Source organism: Rhincodon typus, chromosome 5, assembly GCF_021869965.1.
Source record: "Rhincodon typus isolate 14 chromosome 5, sRhiTyp1.1, whole genome shotgun sequence".
Classification (NCBI taxonomy): domain Eukaryota; kingdom Metazoa; phylum Chordata; class Chondrichthyes; order Orectolobiformes; family Rhincodontidae; genus Rhincodon; species Rhincodon typus.
The window spans coordinates 111,127,527-111,140,995 of record NC_063336.1 but is presented as its reverse complement, the minus strand read 5'-3'; the positions used below and the strand labels follow the sequence as shown (position 1 = coordinate 111,140,995).

The 13,469-nt window shown below is 38.8% G+C and overlaps 1 protein-coding gene across 1 annotated transcript in view; it reads right to left on the bottom strand.

The window, feature by feature from the left end:
• atad2b (ATPase family AAA domain containing 2B) overlaps window positions 1–9,453 on the bottom strand; it is a 91,653-nt gene extending 82,200 nt beyond the window's left edge. The window contains exons 1-5 of the mRNA XM_048597120.1: window positions 9,436–9,453; window positions 8,378–8,544; window positions 6,856–6,905; window positions 3,733–3,886; window positions 2,010–2,118 (exon numbers count right to left, since the gene is read on the bottom strand). Coding sequence (XP_048453077.1) covers window positions 2,010–2,118; window positions 3,733–3,886; window positions 6,856–6,905; window positions 8,378–8,544; window positions 9,436–9,453 — 498 coding nt within the window. The remainder of the gene's footprint in view (window positions 1–2,009; window positions 2,119–3,732; window positions 3,887–6,855; window positions 6,906–8,377; window positions 8,545–9,435) is intronic.
• Window positions 9,454–13,469: the final 4,016 nt, after the last annotated feature.

The following is a 13,469-nucleotide window of genomic DNA, read 5'->3' as shown; positions in this document are numbered from 1 at the left end:
TCTTATATATGACAAACCCTTTATCCCCAGGAATTTTTTTTTGTAAACCTTCTCTGGATACCCTTCAATGCCAACATATCCTTCCTTAATTTCACTTTTTTACTAACAAGGCAACCCCACTTCCTCTGCCCATCTGCCTGTCCCTTAGATAAGATGTGTATTCTTAAATAATTAGTTCACAGCTTTGATCCCCTTACAGCCTTTTCTCTGTGGTGATAACCATAACATACCTGCTAATTTCAATCTGTGGTATAAGCTGATTTAACTTGTTTCATATACTGTCTGCATTTCAGTACAATACTCTCAGTCTCCTTATCATAGCTGTCCCCTTATCTGCTGTGCCTGAAGTTACATCCTGACCCTTTCCATGTTCTCTGTCCTATTACTTATTCTAGAAACTTTAATAACTTCTGCTCAACCCTCCCACACCAATCATAATTTTCCATACAACTGAACCCACCCCTATTTAGTCTAAAGCCCTGTCCACAGTCTCAGCACAGCAACTTGCCAGGACTCTGGTCCCAGCATGATTCAGGTGCAGCCCATCCCATTGGAATTGCTCCCTTCTTCTCCAGTAGACTGTCTATTCCCCTGACTATACTTTACCTGATTATAACCACACATTTTTTTTCTCCTTCTTCTTGAATGACTCCCTGTACCACAATGCTACGGTCAATTCGCTCATCCACCGCACAGGCCCTTCAAAAAGGGAGCAAGAATCTCAAATCTATTAGTCAAGGGTTGTTTCAGCACTACCTCCTGGATCACTCTACCAGCATAGTCACACCCTCCTGTCCCTGACCACTGACCAAATTTGAGCTAGTTAATCTAAGGGATTTGACTGCCCCCCGAAACACAGTATTCAAGTTAACTCTCCCCATCCCTATGTGCCGCAGTGTTTGAAGCTCTGACTCCATCTCATCGACTCTGATCTGTATTATCCTGATAAAACAAGAAAGGTATTTAGAAACGAATTTTAGTTATGCAATCAATTAGACAACATGATCATGCATTTACAACAACTGCAGACCCAAATAAAAAAGCACTAATTCTAGCTCATGCAGGACTTATCCATGTAAAATGGTGTGGCTCCATGTTTGAGCCCTGATCTGTGCTCAGTGTCAACAAACTTTTGGGCTATGAATCATCACAGCTGAATTCAATGATGTCATCCAACATCATGTTGTTTTCAAAAGGGATCTGGTTATTTTCAATTTTCTTTACCCCCACACCTCACTAGTCCATAAATATGGAAGTCAATTGTGATCCATACTGTGTGCTAACTCAGTACTAACTAAGGATCAAAACTCACACTTCTGCCACGCACAGCTTGATAACGCATTAGCCTATAAACTGAACTATCAGGAGAAATACATACAAAAAGACTTTAAACATTGGTGTGAGGCTGAAAAAGCACAGCAGATCAGACAGCATCCGAGGAGCAGGAAAGTCAACGTTTCGGGCCAAAACTCTTCGCCAGTCCTGTCAAAGGGTTATTGGCCCGAAACAATGACTTTCCTGCTCCTTGGATGCTATCTGACCTGCTATGCTTTTTCAGCCTCACACCTATAGACTCTGGCTTCCAGCATCTGCAGTCCTTATTGTCTCCAAACCTTAAACACATTCAGTAATATTATTGTAACTTGCCATCCATTCTGTACTGTAATCCTCATAATCTGAGCTGCAGTAAAAAGAATCGTATTGAAAATGCGTGAAAAAGCAACATTGAAAACAAATAGAATATGGACATGACAAAAGTTAGTGAAAAATTTTTGCTGGTTTTAACAGGTATTATGCGATCCATTTGCAATTTACAATATTCTTTTCAAAAGAAAACCCCCAGTTTGCCTGAGCTTATTTTTCTCCATTCTGACCTTACCACCTGCTTTAAAGTATTCAAAACCTACATTAATCTGGCAATTTTAAAATCATACTTGTGCTTTTTAAGCAAAAAGCTACATCTTCAGAATTATCTTCCCCACTGACTCATCAAAAGAACAGATACTTACGAACTCTGTATCTGTCCACATCCTGAGACGCTCCACTTCGCCCGGTCTTCTGTTCTGTCTAATGTTACTAGTGATGTTATCCATTTCTTGCAGTACAGCTTCTGCAGTACTGGATTCACATAATACAAATACATTTTTTTTAAAAAATTTATGATTTCAAAACGTGTCCCTGATTATTATACACAAAATAAAACAAGCTAAGGAACTGGTTACGCCAAGTGTGAGGAATTGGAGTTTGGGGATGACAAGTTCTGATCACAATTTTGGTCTCCCTGCTGTAGGAATCTTGAAAGGGTTCAGTAAAGATTTACAAGAATGTGGCCAGGGTTGGAAGGTTTGACCTATAGGGAGATGGTGAACAGATTGGGGCTATCTTCCCTGGAGTGTCAGAGGCTGAGGGGAGAGGTTTACAAAATCATGAGGGGCATGGATAGGCTAAATAGACACGGTCTTTTCCTCAGGGTGAGGGAGTCCAAAACCAGAGGACATAGATTTAAAGTGAGAGGAGAAAGATTTAAAAGGGAACTAAGGGGAAACTTTTTCACGCAGAGGGTGGTGCATGTATGAAATGAGCTAGAAGAAGTGGTGGAGGCTGGTACAATTACAACACTTAAGTGGCATCTGGATAGCTTTATAAAATAGGAAGGGCTTAGAGGGATATGAGCTGAATGCTGACAAATGGGACTAGATTTATTTAGAATATTTGGTCAGCATGGACAAGTTGGACCGAAGGATCTGTTTCCATCCTTTACATCTCTGTTACTCAAATGCAGGTAGTACCCAATATCAAGACTTGTGTGGGTATTTGATTTAGGCTTAGGGCGTAAGGTAGCGAAGTTGGATATCCGAATTACAAATTGGTTCATGAAATAAAGAACTTTAAAAAGGAGTCAGGTAGGTGATGCAAGCCTGAAAGCCTGAACACCTTCACACTGATGGGCTATAACTGGAACCATGGAATTGAAAGTTGTGTAGCAATCGTTCATATTGTTTGTGCCTGTATGTATACAAGTTGTATGGTTATGGTAGTGAACAAGCAATCTAAAGTTCAAGAAATGAAATCATACCTCACTAAACTGCGAATGTGAATTCAACAAAATCTAGTAGTCTGTCAGCTGATACTAGAAAAAAAATACCTTGGAAGCCATCTGCTGCCATAAAAACTAACTGACTTATGAATGTCCTCCAGCAAAGGAAATGATATACTTGTACCATTTGACTCCAGTCTCAAGTACTTAATACCCTTTAATACCCCGTAAAGTAGCCAAAATCTGCTCAGAACCTATTATTAAACTACAGATTAAGCATATGCCATGTAGAAAATTATTATCGTTATTTCTACACCACATGGAAGCACTACAGTACAGTATGCCAAGGCACAGAAACCAAACCAAACCAAATTTGTTTAAGGTATTTCAGTACACCTTATTTCAAAGCTAAAGATGCAGCTAGATGACCAACCAGTGTCATCTCTCAACCACTTGCAAGAAAGTACAGAGGTGCAGCCTGGCTAACATTCCCTCTAATCTTTGCCTTCTTGATTCATACCTGACACCTTCTTTTGAGAAAATGGCAAATAATTGATTTAATAAACAAACACTGAATTCTCCCATTTTATGTATTAAACAGGGTTGAACTCACTGCATACAGTAAGAGCTAAAGAAGACAGAAAGATACTTTAAATGTACTTCAAGGTAATGGAACTACAGGACAAATACGATACCTGTTTACCAGCTGATCAAACAAGAGGCTTTGGTTGAGGGTTTCAAATTTATTTCTCCTTGCTCGACCACTTCTTCTAACTTCTGAGTCACCATTCATGTGAGTATGGTCCCCATCCTCTTGGCTTTCACGTCGACTTCCAGGATTTCTGAGAACTTTATAGCAAAGGATCAACATCAGTTATGAGTTGATTTACATATTTTGAAGTAGCTGTATTTAATACATAGATATGTGATGCTGTTGAAAGGCAGTTGCAGTCTGTTGCAAGATTGAAAGCAGAGATGAGGAGAAAATACTTCTCTCAAAGGGTTGTGAAATTCACTACCCGAGACTGTGGTGGATGCTGGGACATGGAGTAAATTTGAGGAGGAGATAGATAGACTTTTAATTAGTAATAGATTGAGGGGTTATACAGCACAGATAGGCAAGTAAGTTGACGCTGCAATGAGATCAGCCATGATCATATCAAGTGGCAGAGCAAGCTTGAAGGGCTGAATTGCCTACTCCTGCTCCTAGTTCTTATGTTCTTTTTCCAATATCTTATCATTTAAGAAATACTCTGCACATTTGTTCTTTTCTACCGAAATGGATAACAACTCAATCTTCCACATTATATTCCATCTGTCATGCTCTAACTATTCAATCCTCCCGAAGCCAGTTTACATCTTTCTTACAATACACGTTCTCTCAGCTTTGTATGATCTGCAACTTTGGATCCCATCTCCAAATAATTGATAATTGCTGTTTTCTTTCTTGCTCCCAAATTAAATAGTGACATCTGCCACCTTCTAAACCCAAGAAATGTTTAGAGTCTACAAAATTTTGGAAGATAACCACCAAGGCATCAACTATCTCTGTAGCCACCACCTTCAACTACTCTCAGATGTAGACTGTCAGGTTCTGGGATTTGTCAACTATCAGCCCCATTAATTGCTCCAGTGCAATACTCTGACAGATGCTAATTTCCATCAACTCCTCTTGGGTTTCATCTTCTAGGAGATTTATGGTATCTTCCTCTGCAAAAACAGATGCAAAAGTAATAATTTTGCCCCTCTGTCATTAGAAATTCTCCTGACTGTAATAGAGCAACATTCATTATTGTCAAACATCACCTTTTTATGTACCTATGGAAGCTTTTACAGTCCGTTCTTATGTTTTTTGTAGTTCATACTTACATTCTATTCTCCCCCTCCAATATCAATTTCTTGGTCTATCTTTATTGCATTCTATAAACTTCCGAATCCTCAGAAGTTACTATTTCTGACCCTTTCATGGGTTTTCTTTCCTTCCTTCAATACCCACGTTACTCACTTTTGAGTTTTCACACCTTGAAGGAATGAATGCATAGTTGCTGCAAGTCACGCAAAATTCTTTAAACATTGCCCATGGCCTACATGCCTTTTACTGTATTTTCCCAATCCAGTTTAGCCAATTTGTGCCTCATGCCTTCTCTTCTTCAAATTTAACACCCGTGCTTCAGAACGAATGACCTCATTTTCAAACATGACATAAAATTCTGTCAGACTATAATCATTCAAGCTGAAAGATTCTTTTAGAAAATTATTAAATAGGTGTTTTTTCATTACATAATACCAGATTATAATAGCATTTTTCCTAGTTGGCTCCTTGAAATAACTGTACCGAGGCCAGATCCCATCACCAAGACACCCTTTATTTATTAGGGCACAGTACACTGGCTGTGGCCAGCCGGCTCGGAGTCAGTCCTCAACTGAGGAGATTCTAATCTCCTGATTATATTTTTTTCCAGGACCGCGGTAGACATCCGGTTCGCGCCACCGTCATTCATCGCCTTAAAACGGCAGTGCTTGGTCCTGACATTATGCACCAGTTGGAAGACGCTCAGGTGTGCAGTGGAATCCTGTCTGCGTGTATCCCTGCTCAGATGGAATTTCACACTGGCCCCAGGATCCCGTACCCCACAACCATGCTTGTGACTTGGTCTTTGGTCACATGGGTGTTTTTCCTGGTGGTGGATTATCAATAAACTTATTTACACAAACATAATCTCCTGGTTATATTGGTCAGCCAAGACTTTCCTGATTGGGGTTATTAACCTGGCCCATCAAGAACCTTGTAGTCAACAAGGTCTTCCTGATCCCAATCACCACGCTCCTCAACAAGCTACTCTAGAAAATCAGCCCCAACAGTTGATGAACCAGTCATCCACAACTTTCGTGTTCAGTTAGTTTACCCCATCCAAATGCAGATTAAGTCAGCCACGATAACTGTGTTGCTCACGCTACATTATTCTCTCATTTCACCATTAATACTATGGTCTGCTCTACCACCACTATTTGGTGGCCTATAATTAAAATCCAATCAATGTCTGCCTCCCCTTGCTAATTCTTAGTTTCACCCAAACTAATTCCACACTATTTCTAGGATCTGAGATCCTCCCTTATTGACGAACTGATCCCATCCTGTACTATCAGTGCAACTCCAAATCCTTTTCCTTCACGAGCATCCTTCCTAAATGTCGGATATCCTTGAACATTCAGTTGTGCATCCTGGTCACCATGCAGCCATGATTCTGGAATGGCAATTAAATAATACCCATGTATCTCTATTTATGCCCTTAGATCATCCTTAAATCATTGTGAATGCAATGAAACCAAAAATGTTGGAAATACTAAGCAGGTCAGGCAGCATCTCTGGAGAGAGAAACAGACTTAATGTTTCAAATAGACGCAAGTCACTCAGTTCCTATTTCTTGAAATTTTATGTACAATATGGCACTTGTGATGATGCTCAAAATTAGATCTGCACATCAGTGCGAAAGTAAACAGCAGGAGAGGCAGCACAGGAAAAGAGAGGAGGGAAAATTCAGTGTAATCAAACACATCATTTCGAACCCTGTTAGTTCTGCCTGTTGCTGGACAAATGCTATTTAACTCTGCATGTTACGGAGAGGAGATTATACTCTGCAGATATGATTTTTACTAGCGTAACACTTGTGATTACACTTGATTCTCGTAGAAAGCAGATCTTTCTTGGCCAGGTTTTTCTTCAGCTCAAGGAGCCAAGCCTAAACTGAAAATATATCCATTTGAAATAGCTGTCTACCCTTTTCACACTGCCTTGCACTGCATTATAAGGAACTTACCCAAACTACTGTGGCCATTTTGCATTGAAGCACCTGCGCGAGTAGTTAACCTGAAAAAGTTAAAAATAAAAATTATTATTGTAATGTGGAAGGAAGATTTATTCTAAATTGGCAATAGTACATTAAGTGGAGTATCATTGCATATCTTGAAATATTCATTAAAGCTGCAATAATTTTAAGCCAAATTCCAGTAAGATACCAAAGGTGGTAATAATTTTGACAAATTGCTCTGCAGATAGAAAGCATCTCTTCTGCTCTTTAATAGTTTCAGCATTCATTTTACTTACACACAACAAGTCCAGCAACATTTCAGTCTCTGAACCACTTCTGAGCTGGTTTATATTTTGGTACTCTTCTCCTGAATACTTTTCAAAGTAAACCTGTTCAAAGATGTTATTACACACCTCTGCAGCAGTTGGGACTTGAACCAGAGTCTTCTGGCTTAGAGGTAGGAATACTACTGCTACATCACAAGTGCCCTCATGCACGCTTCTCTGCCACTTGCCAATTGATAGCAGAGCTGCTGTGCATTTAATTCTTTCGTGGTGGCGTTAATGATAGCTTATTAGTATGGCAATTGAACTCACATTCAGGCTCCAAGAATAAGTCAGAGATTTTATAAAAATAAATCACGTCAGCCATGTAGTGCAAGTACAATTTGTTTGTGATGCTAACAATACAGAAGATTCAGCTGTAGTTGCTATGGTTATCACTGGTACTCATCAGTGCTGACAGCACATGTACAGCTGTGTTTCCTTTTAACTGGCAGCCACTTGCAAGCAAGTTGGAGGAGTGGCTGGAATTTATTAAATAAATTCCATGTATGTACATAAAGCAGCAATTATTTATTATTACTGGCAACTTAAAAAGAATATGATCATTAAGAAAAATGTATATCTCAATTTGGATGTTTTGATGTGAGTTGGAAGAATTGTGTATAGTTTCATCATAACAAGGACAGAAAAGTCATGAAAAAGATGAAATGATGAAAAAGATTCATTTGAACAATAAGTGAATAAAGGGTTTGGTTATCATGAAAAACAAACAATAAAAGGAGACCTCCATATAGTAAAGGAGAGAAATTTTAAAGGCAACTAATCTAACTTAAATGATTAAAACTTTTAAAGCTTTTAAAAGGAGGCAAATAGTGAATCAGTATTTCTACTGGTCAACAAACAATTAAGAATGAGTACTAGAACCATAAAAGGATAAGCCAAGAGAAATAGAAGGCAAAGGTTGTCAATCCCAGTTAGTTATTGAAGTCGAAAAGCAATAAAAAACAAGCTTCAAGAAGATATGGAAAGGAAATATAATGAACGAACTAGAGTTTAGTTCTGCACTATGAAACAAATTATCGTCACCTGTGTCCAAGTTTGAAATTTTAAGTTTAAAAAAAGGATCTTCCTTAACAAACTATACAATTAGCAAGAAAATCTCAGGAAATGTAGCAAAGCGATATTATAATGGTCTCTCAGGTTTTCCTATAATCACTAGGATACTGAGAGCTATGAATGCCTCTCACCTGGATTGCCTGGTTGAGCCACACCATTCTTCTGCCGGACCACTGTTATGTGGACTGCGCTCAGTTGAAAGATCACTCGAAACTGGGTCAGCATTCCTTCGCCTCAGTTTTGCCGGTGGTTCCGTCTGGCTGTCACTTAAACTTGCTTCATCATTACCAGCATCCTGCTGTAAAAGATAATATTTTGCTTTCAGAAAGTTTAGGGATTGTTTGCCAAACTTCCATGTAAGAGGGGAATAATAACTTTAAAAGTCTACTTCTAATTATTTGAACGGATATTTTCCTGCTTACAGCCGACAGATTTTTAGGAACTGTTGAAATTTTCATTCCTATCCTGCCCTTTTCAGCATTGGCCAAATGAATAATAAATATAATTTACAGTGGGCAATTATGAAGTTACAGGTTAGGAAAAAAAATCAACCTGAGAAATCTGTGTAAAATGATAATTCCAATTATTTTTCTTAAATTAAGTACAGAAGCAATAGCATTCTATCATGAATAAAATGTTTCAAGGTAAAATCTTGTACAAAGTTGCACCTAGATAGAAAACTGTGTTGACACACAAGAAGGAATGGGACCCTCATCACCTCTGTTATGCTTTGGTTTTACTCATTAATCTCTTGTACAGGACTTCGTCAAAAGCTGAAAGCTTCAGTGTCTGAGGAGTCACAATGGTGAAGACCTAGGTTCAAGTCCCAACTGCTCCAAAAGGTGTGTTGTAACATCCCTGAACAGATTGGTTAAAAGCACACTGAAGAACTAGGGCTCTTATGGTGCCGTAGTGGTTTACCTATCTCTGATTTAGAAGGCTTGGTTCAAGTCTAACCTACTGCAGAGCCTTGTAATAATATCCCTGAGGAGGTTGATTAGAAGATATTTACCCTGATGATCTAGGGCTCTTGTGGTGCAGCAGTAATGTCCCTTTCTCTGAGTCAGATGGTCTAGGTTCAAGTACTACCTCCTCCAGAGGTATGTAGCAGTACATTTGATTAGATTAATTAAAAATCCCTACCAGTGAAACTCCTACATGCAGATGTCCGGAAGCTAAGATAACTGACCTTCATGACCACAGCCATCATCCTTTGTGCCACGGATGATTCTAACCATCAGAGTTTTCTCCCAATTCCTCAATGTCAAGGGCAGTCAGTCTCACCTCACCTCTGGAATTCAATTCTTTTGTCCATATTTGCAACAAAGCTATATTGAGGTCAGGAGATGACACTTATCCAAGTCAACCTTTATCCTTCAACCAGCCTCACAAAAGCAGATCATCAGATTGTTGTTTTCAATGCTGTTTGAAGAACTTTGTTTTCAAAGTTGCAAGATGCAAGCTATAGACGTAAATTATTTCCACCTGTGATTTCAAACCTCCAATTACTTTCTTCAGTCTCATGGAAGATTTTTTTCTAAATCAATATGACCCTACCTATGAAGCTGATGTAAAGACGATAGATTTTAAATGATCCACGAACTCTGAATTCCATGCGATCCAAACAGACAATCTGAACATGGAGCCTCAAATAGAAATATAAGAGCAGCCCTGATTTTTTTTTCCCGCATTATTAAACCAAGACAAATATCACTGAAAGCAGGAATAAAATTACGCAAACCAAGACATGATAATTTGGCACTGTCCAAACCAGATTTTAAAAACTGAAGGTAATTAACTTCATTAGTTAAACCACATCTGAGGTACTGTGTACTGTACTGATGATCTTAGAGGAAAGATGTAAATGAGTTTGAAACAGCTTGAAGGTTACTAGACCAATACGCGAAATACTTGTGTCACCCTATGGAAGAAAAGTTGGACAGCCTAGGCTCATTCAGAAGAGTAAGAGGGCTATCAGAAGAGTAAGAGGGCTATTTCAGTGAAAGATGTAAATAACATAGCCAAGGATCTAGGTAGGGAAGTTGCGAAAAGGTTGTTCCCTCTTGTGGGAAAATCTAGACCTGGTGGCTTACTGTTTAAAAATAAGCTGCAGCTCATTTAGAACAACAATTAGATGAAATTTCCTCTCACACAGGATTGCGAGTCTTTGGAAATCTCTTCCCGAAGAAGTGTTGGGGCCAAATCTTCAAATAAGGCAGGGTGAACAGATTATTGTTAAGCAAAGGGATGAAAAGTTATCAGGGCTAGGTGGAATTTCAGGTTACAATCAGATCAGCCATGATTTTATTCAATAGTGAAGAAGACTCGAGGGGCCATATGGCCTATACACACTTCTTGCGCATGTTTAAAGTAATGACAATTCATTATCATTACGAGAAGACCTCGCTGCAAGTAGTTTAATATCTTCACCTTAACCACTGTTCCCTTTTTCTCCCTTTCATCTGCTGAGTTTTAGATTGTATTTTGTGTGTTTATATTGCCAATTTCCAGCCTCACAGTCTAGCATCTTGCTCATAAAAAAGGAGTAATATGGTTTTGTGATTTATATTGTGGTATTTTGTGTACAAAATGCACCAGTTACTAGTTGCTTTGCACACAACCATAATTCAAAACCATGCTAAATCCAGAATTACTTTAAGGAAAATGCACCACAATGAAATATAAGAGCAACTATACCAAATCCCTGATGAATCACTATCCTAGAGTTGAACAAAGACCTGAGGTCATATGATACAAAGTAATACTGAGTACCATGAGTGAAAAAAATACCTACCAATATTGTGAGTACCACACTAAAATGTACTGACGACCAACATTAATGCCTTCTTCTGGAAAAGAGAAAAAGGAAAAGGACACAAAACCTGTATTGATGAGCAGCCAATTTTCATAGTACAGGTCCTACAACAGAAATGTTGAGGGATAAATGTTTGCCAGAAAACCACATAACTCCCTGCTTTTACATTATAGGGCAGAACCAAACAAACAGTCTGTTCTGTGCATATCTTCTGGGAAGTTCATTTTGCAAGACTAAGTAAGATACATGAAAACCCAAAAAAAAACTTCAAGAGAACTATTCAAATTTAGCTCTATATATATCATTCATAAATTGAAAAACTTTTTTAAAAAGAATCATTAGAATCCAGAAGAATTGTCTCAAGCTCTGCAATTATCATGCTAGCTCCAAAAAAAATCTAGATGAATGAATAAATTACAATTATTCATCTGTAAGTATCAGTGTTGTAAAATACCCTAAAAGTTTTATGGCTAAAGGTTATTGCATATGTTCATGAGTACATATTCTACAAGTTTTACAAAGGACTGTATCTTCTCTTGTACTCATAGAACAATTGTTATACTAATTGTATAATTGCTTTGCCAACGGCTTACAAGTAAATGAATTTTGTATTAATATAATTCTGGCACAAAGGAAGTAACATAATAAAAGACCTTCCTATAAAAGCAGAATACTGCAGATGCTGAAAATCAGAAATAGATTGTTTCACCTCTAAAGATGCTGTCCAGAGTTAACAAAACAATTCTGAGGGTGGAGCAGGAACAATTGCAATGTCTTATAAGGCATCTGGATGGATATATGAATAGGAAGGGTTTCAGATGGATATGCTTGACAAATGGGACTAGGGCAGATTGGGATGTCTGATCGGCACAGACGAGTTGGACCAAAGGGTTTGTTTTTGTGCTGTATGACTCTATGAATTGTTTCCTTTAAATGTCAAAAAGAGGCTAACATTTTTCTTCTCAACCCTACTACCAATGTGGCTCAAAGTTACATACCGAGACATTCCCACATAGGCTGAGCACAAATCCAACCCAGAAGTTAAGCAGACATACAAGAGAAAAACAAAATCATTGGGACATTGCCCATGAAAATGAATAGGCTGGGCACAATAAAAGAAACTGGAGGGGACATTCTTCATCACTACCCAAGACTTCATCTCATGCCAACAACTGCAAGTTCATACTGCAGAACGAAACAAATTTCCTGTTATTCTATCATGGGACATGCACATCATAGGCAAAGCTAGCATCTATTGCACATCCTTAACTGAAAGTGAAAAAAGGTGTGGTGAACCAGGTACACTTACAGCACTTACACTTACAGAAATGAAAGGAGTTTCAGGATTTTGATCCAGCACAGTGCAGAAACAGTGATTATTGTTTCACATTAGGATGGTGCCTCACTTTGAGGCGAAGTTACAGGCTTTTCCTATGCACTTACTGCCCTTGTTCAAAGTGATGAAGGTCATAGGTTTGCAAGGTGCTGTCAAAGAAGCCTAAGTGAGTTGCTGCATTGCCACTGAGCATCAGTGGCAGAAGTAGTGAATGTTTATGGTGACTGATGGGCTAAATTGTGACAAGCTAAGTGCTTTTGAGCTGCAAGTGTCCAGTTAAGTGGAGAGTATTCCATAATACTGTTACGTTGTGCCTTTCAGATGCCAGATCGTCTTTGGGGAGTTGTGTGGGGGCTGGGGTGTACTTGCTACAGAATTCATAGCCTCTGATGTGCTCAAGTGACCACAATATTTATATGGCTGTTCCAATTTAGTTTCTAGTCAATGGCAACCCCAAGACATTAAGTGAATCACCTCAATTATGGCAATTGCATCAAAAGACAGGGGGAAATGCTTACATTTTCTCTTGTCTGGGATGGCCACTGCCTGGCACTTGTGTGCCACAAAGATTACTTATTACTTAACAGCCAGGCCTTGACGTCGTCCAAGTCTTGTTGCATATAGACATGGGCTACTTCAGTACCTGAGGAGTTGAGAATGGTACTGAACATTGAGTAACATAAATGAATGTCCAATAAAAGAGGGAAGGTCACTGGTGAAGCAGCTGAAGATGGCTGAGTCAAGGGCATGACTTTAAGGAGGTTCTGCAGTGATATCTTGTGCTGCAAGGATTGCCCCCAAGATAGGGATTCTATAATTCTATGACCATCTTCTATGATATTATGTCTCCAACTAGTGAAGAATTTTCCAACTAACTTCAATTTTGCTCAGGTGCTTTCACGTCAAGAGCAGTTACTCTCATCTGACCAAATTCAGCTCTTTTGTCCATGTTTGAATAAAAGCTGTTAACGAAGTCAGCAGCTAAGTGATCCAAGAGAATTTAAACCGAAACCTTACCTGCTAAATGTCCTAAAGCCCAACATATTACTTCACAATGTATGACTATTACGGC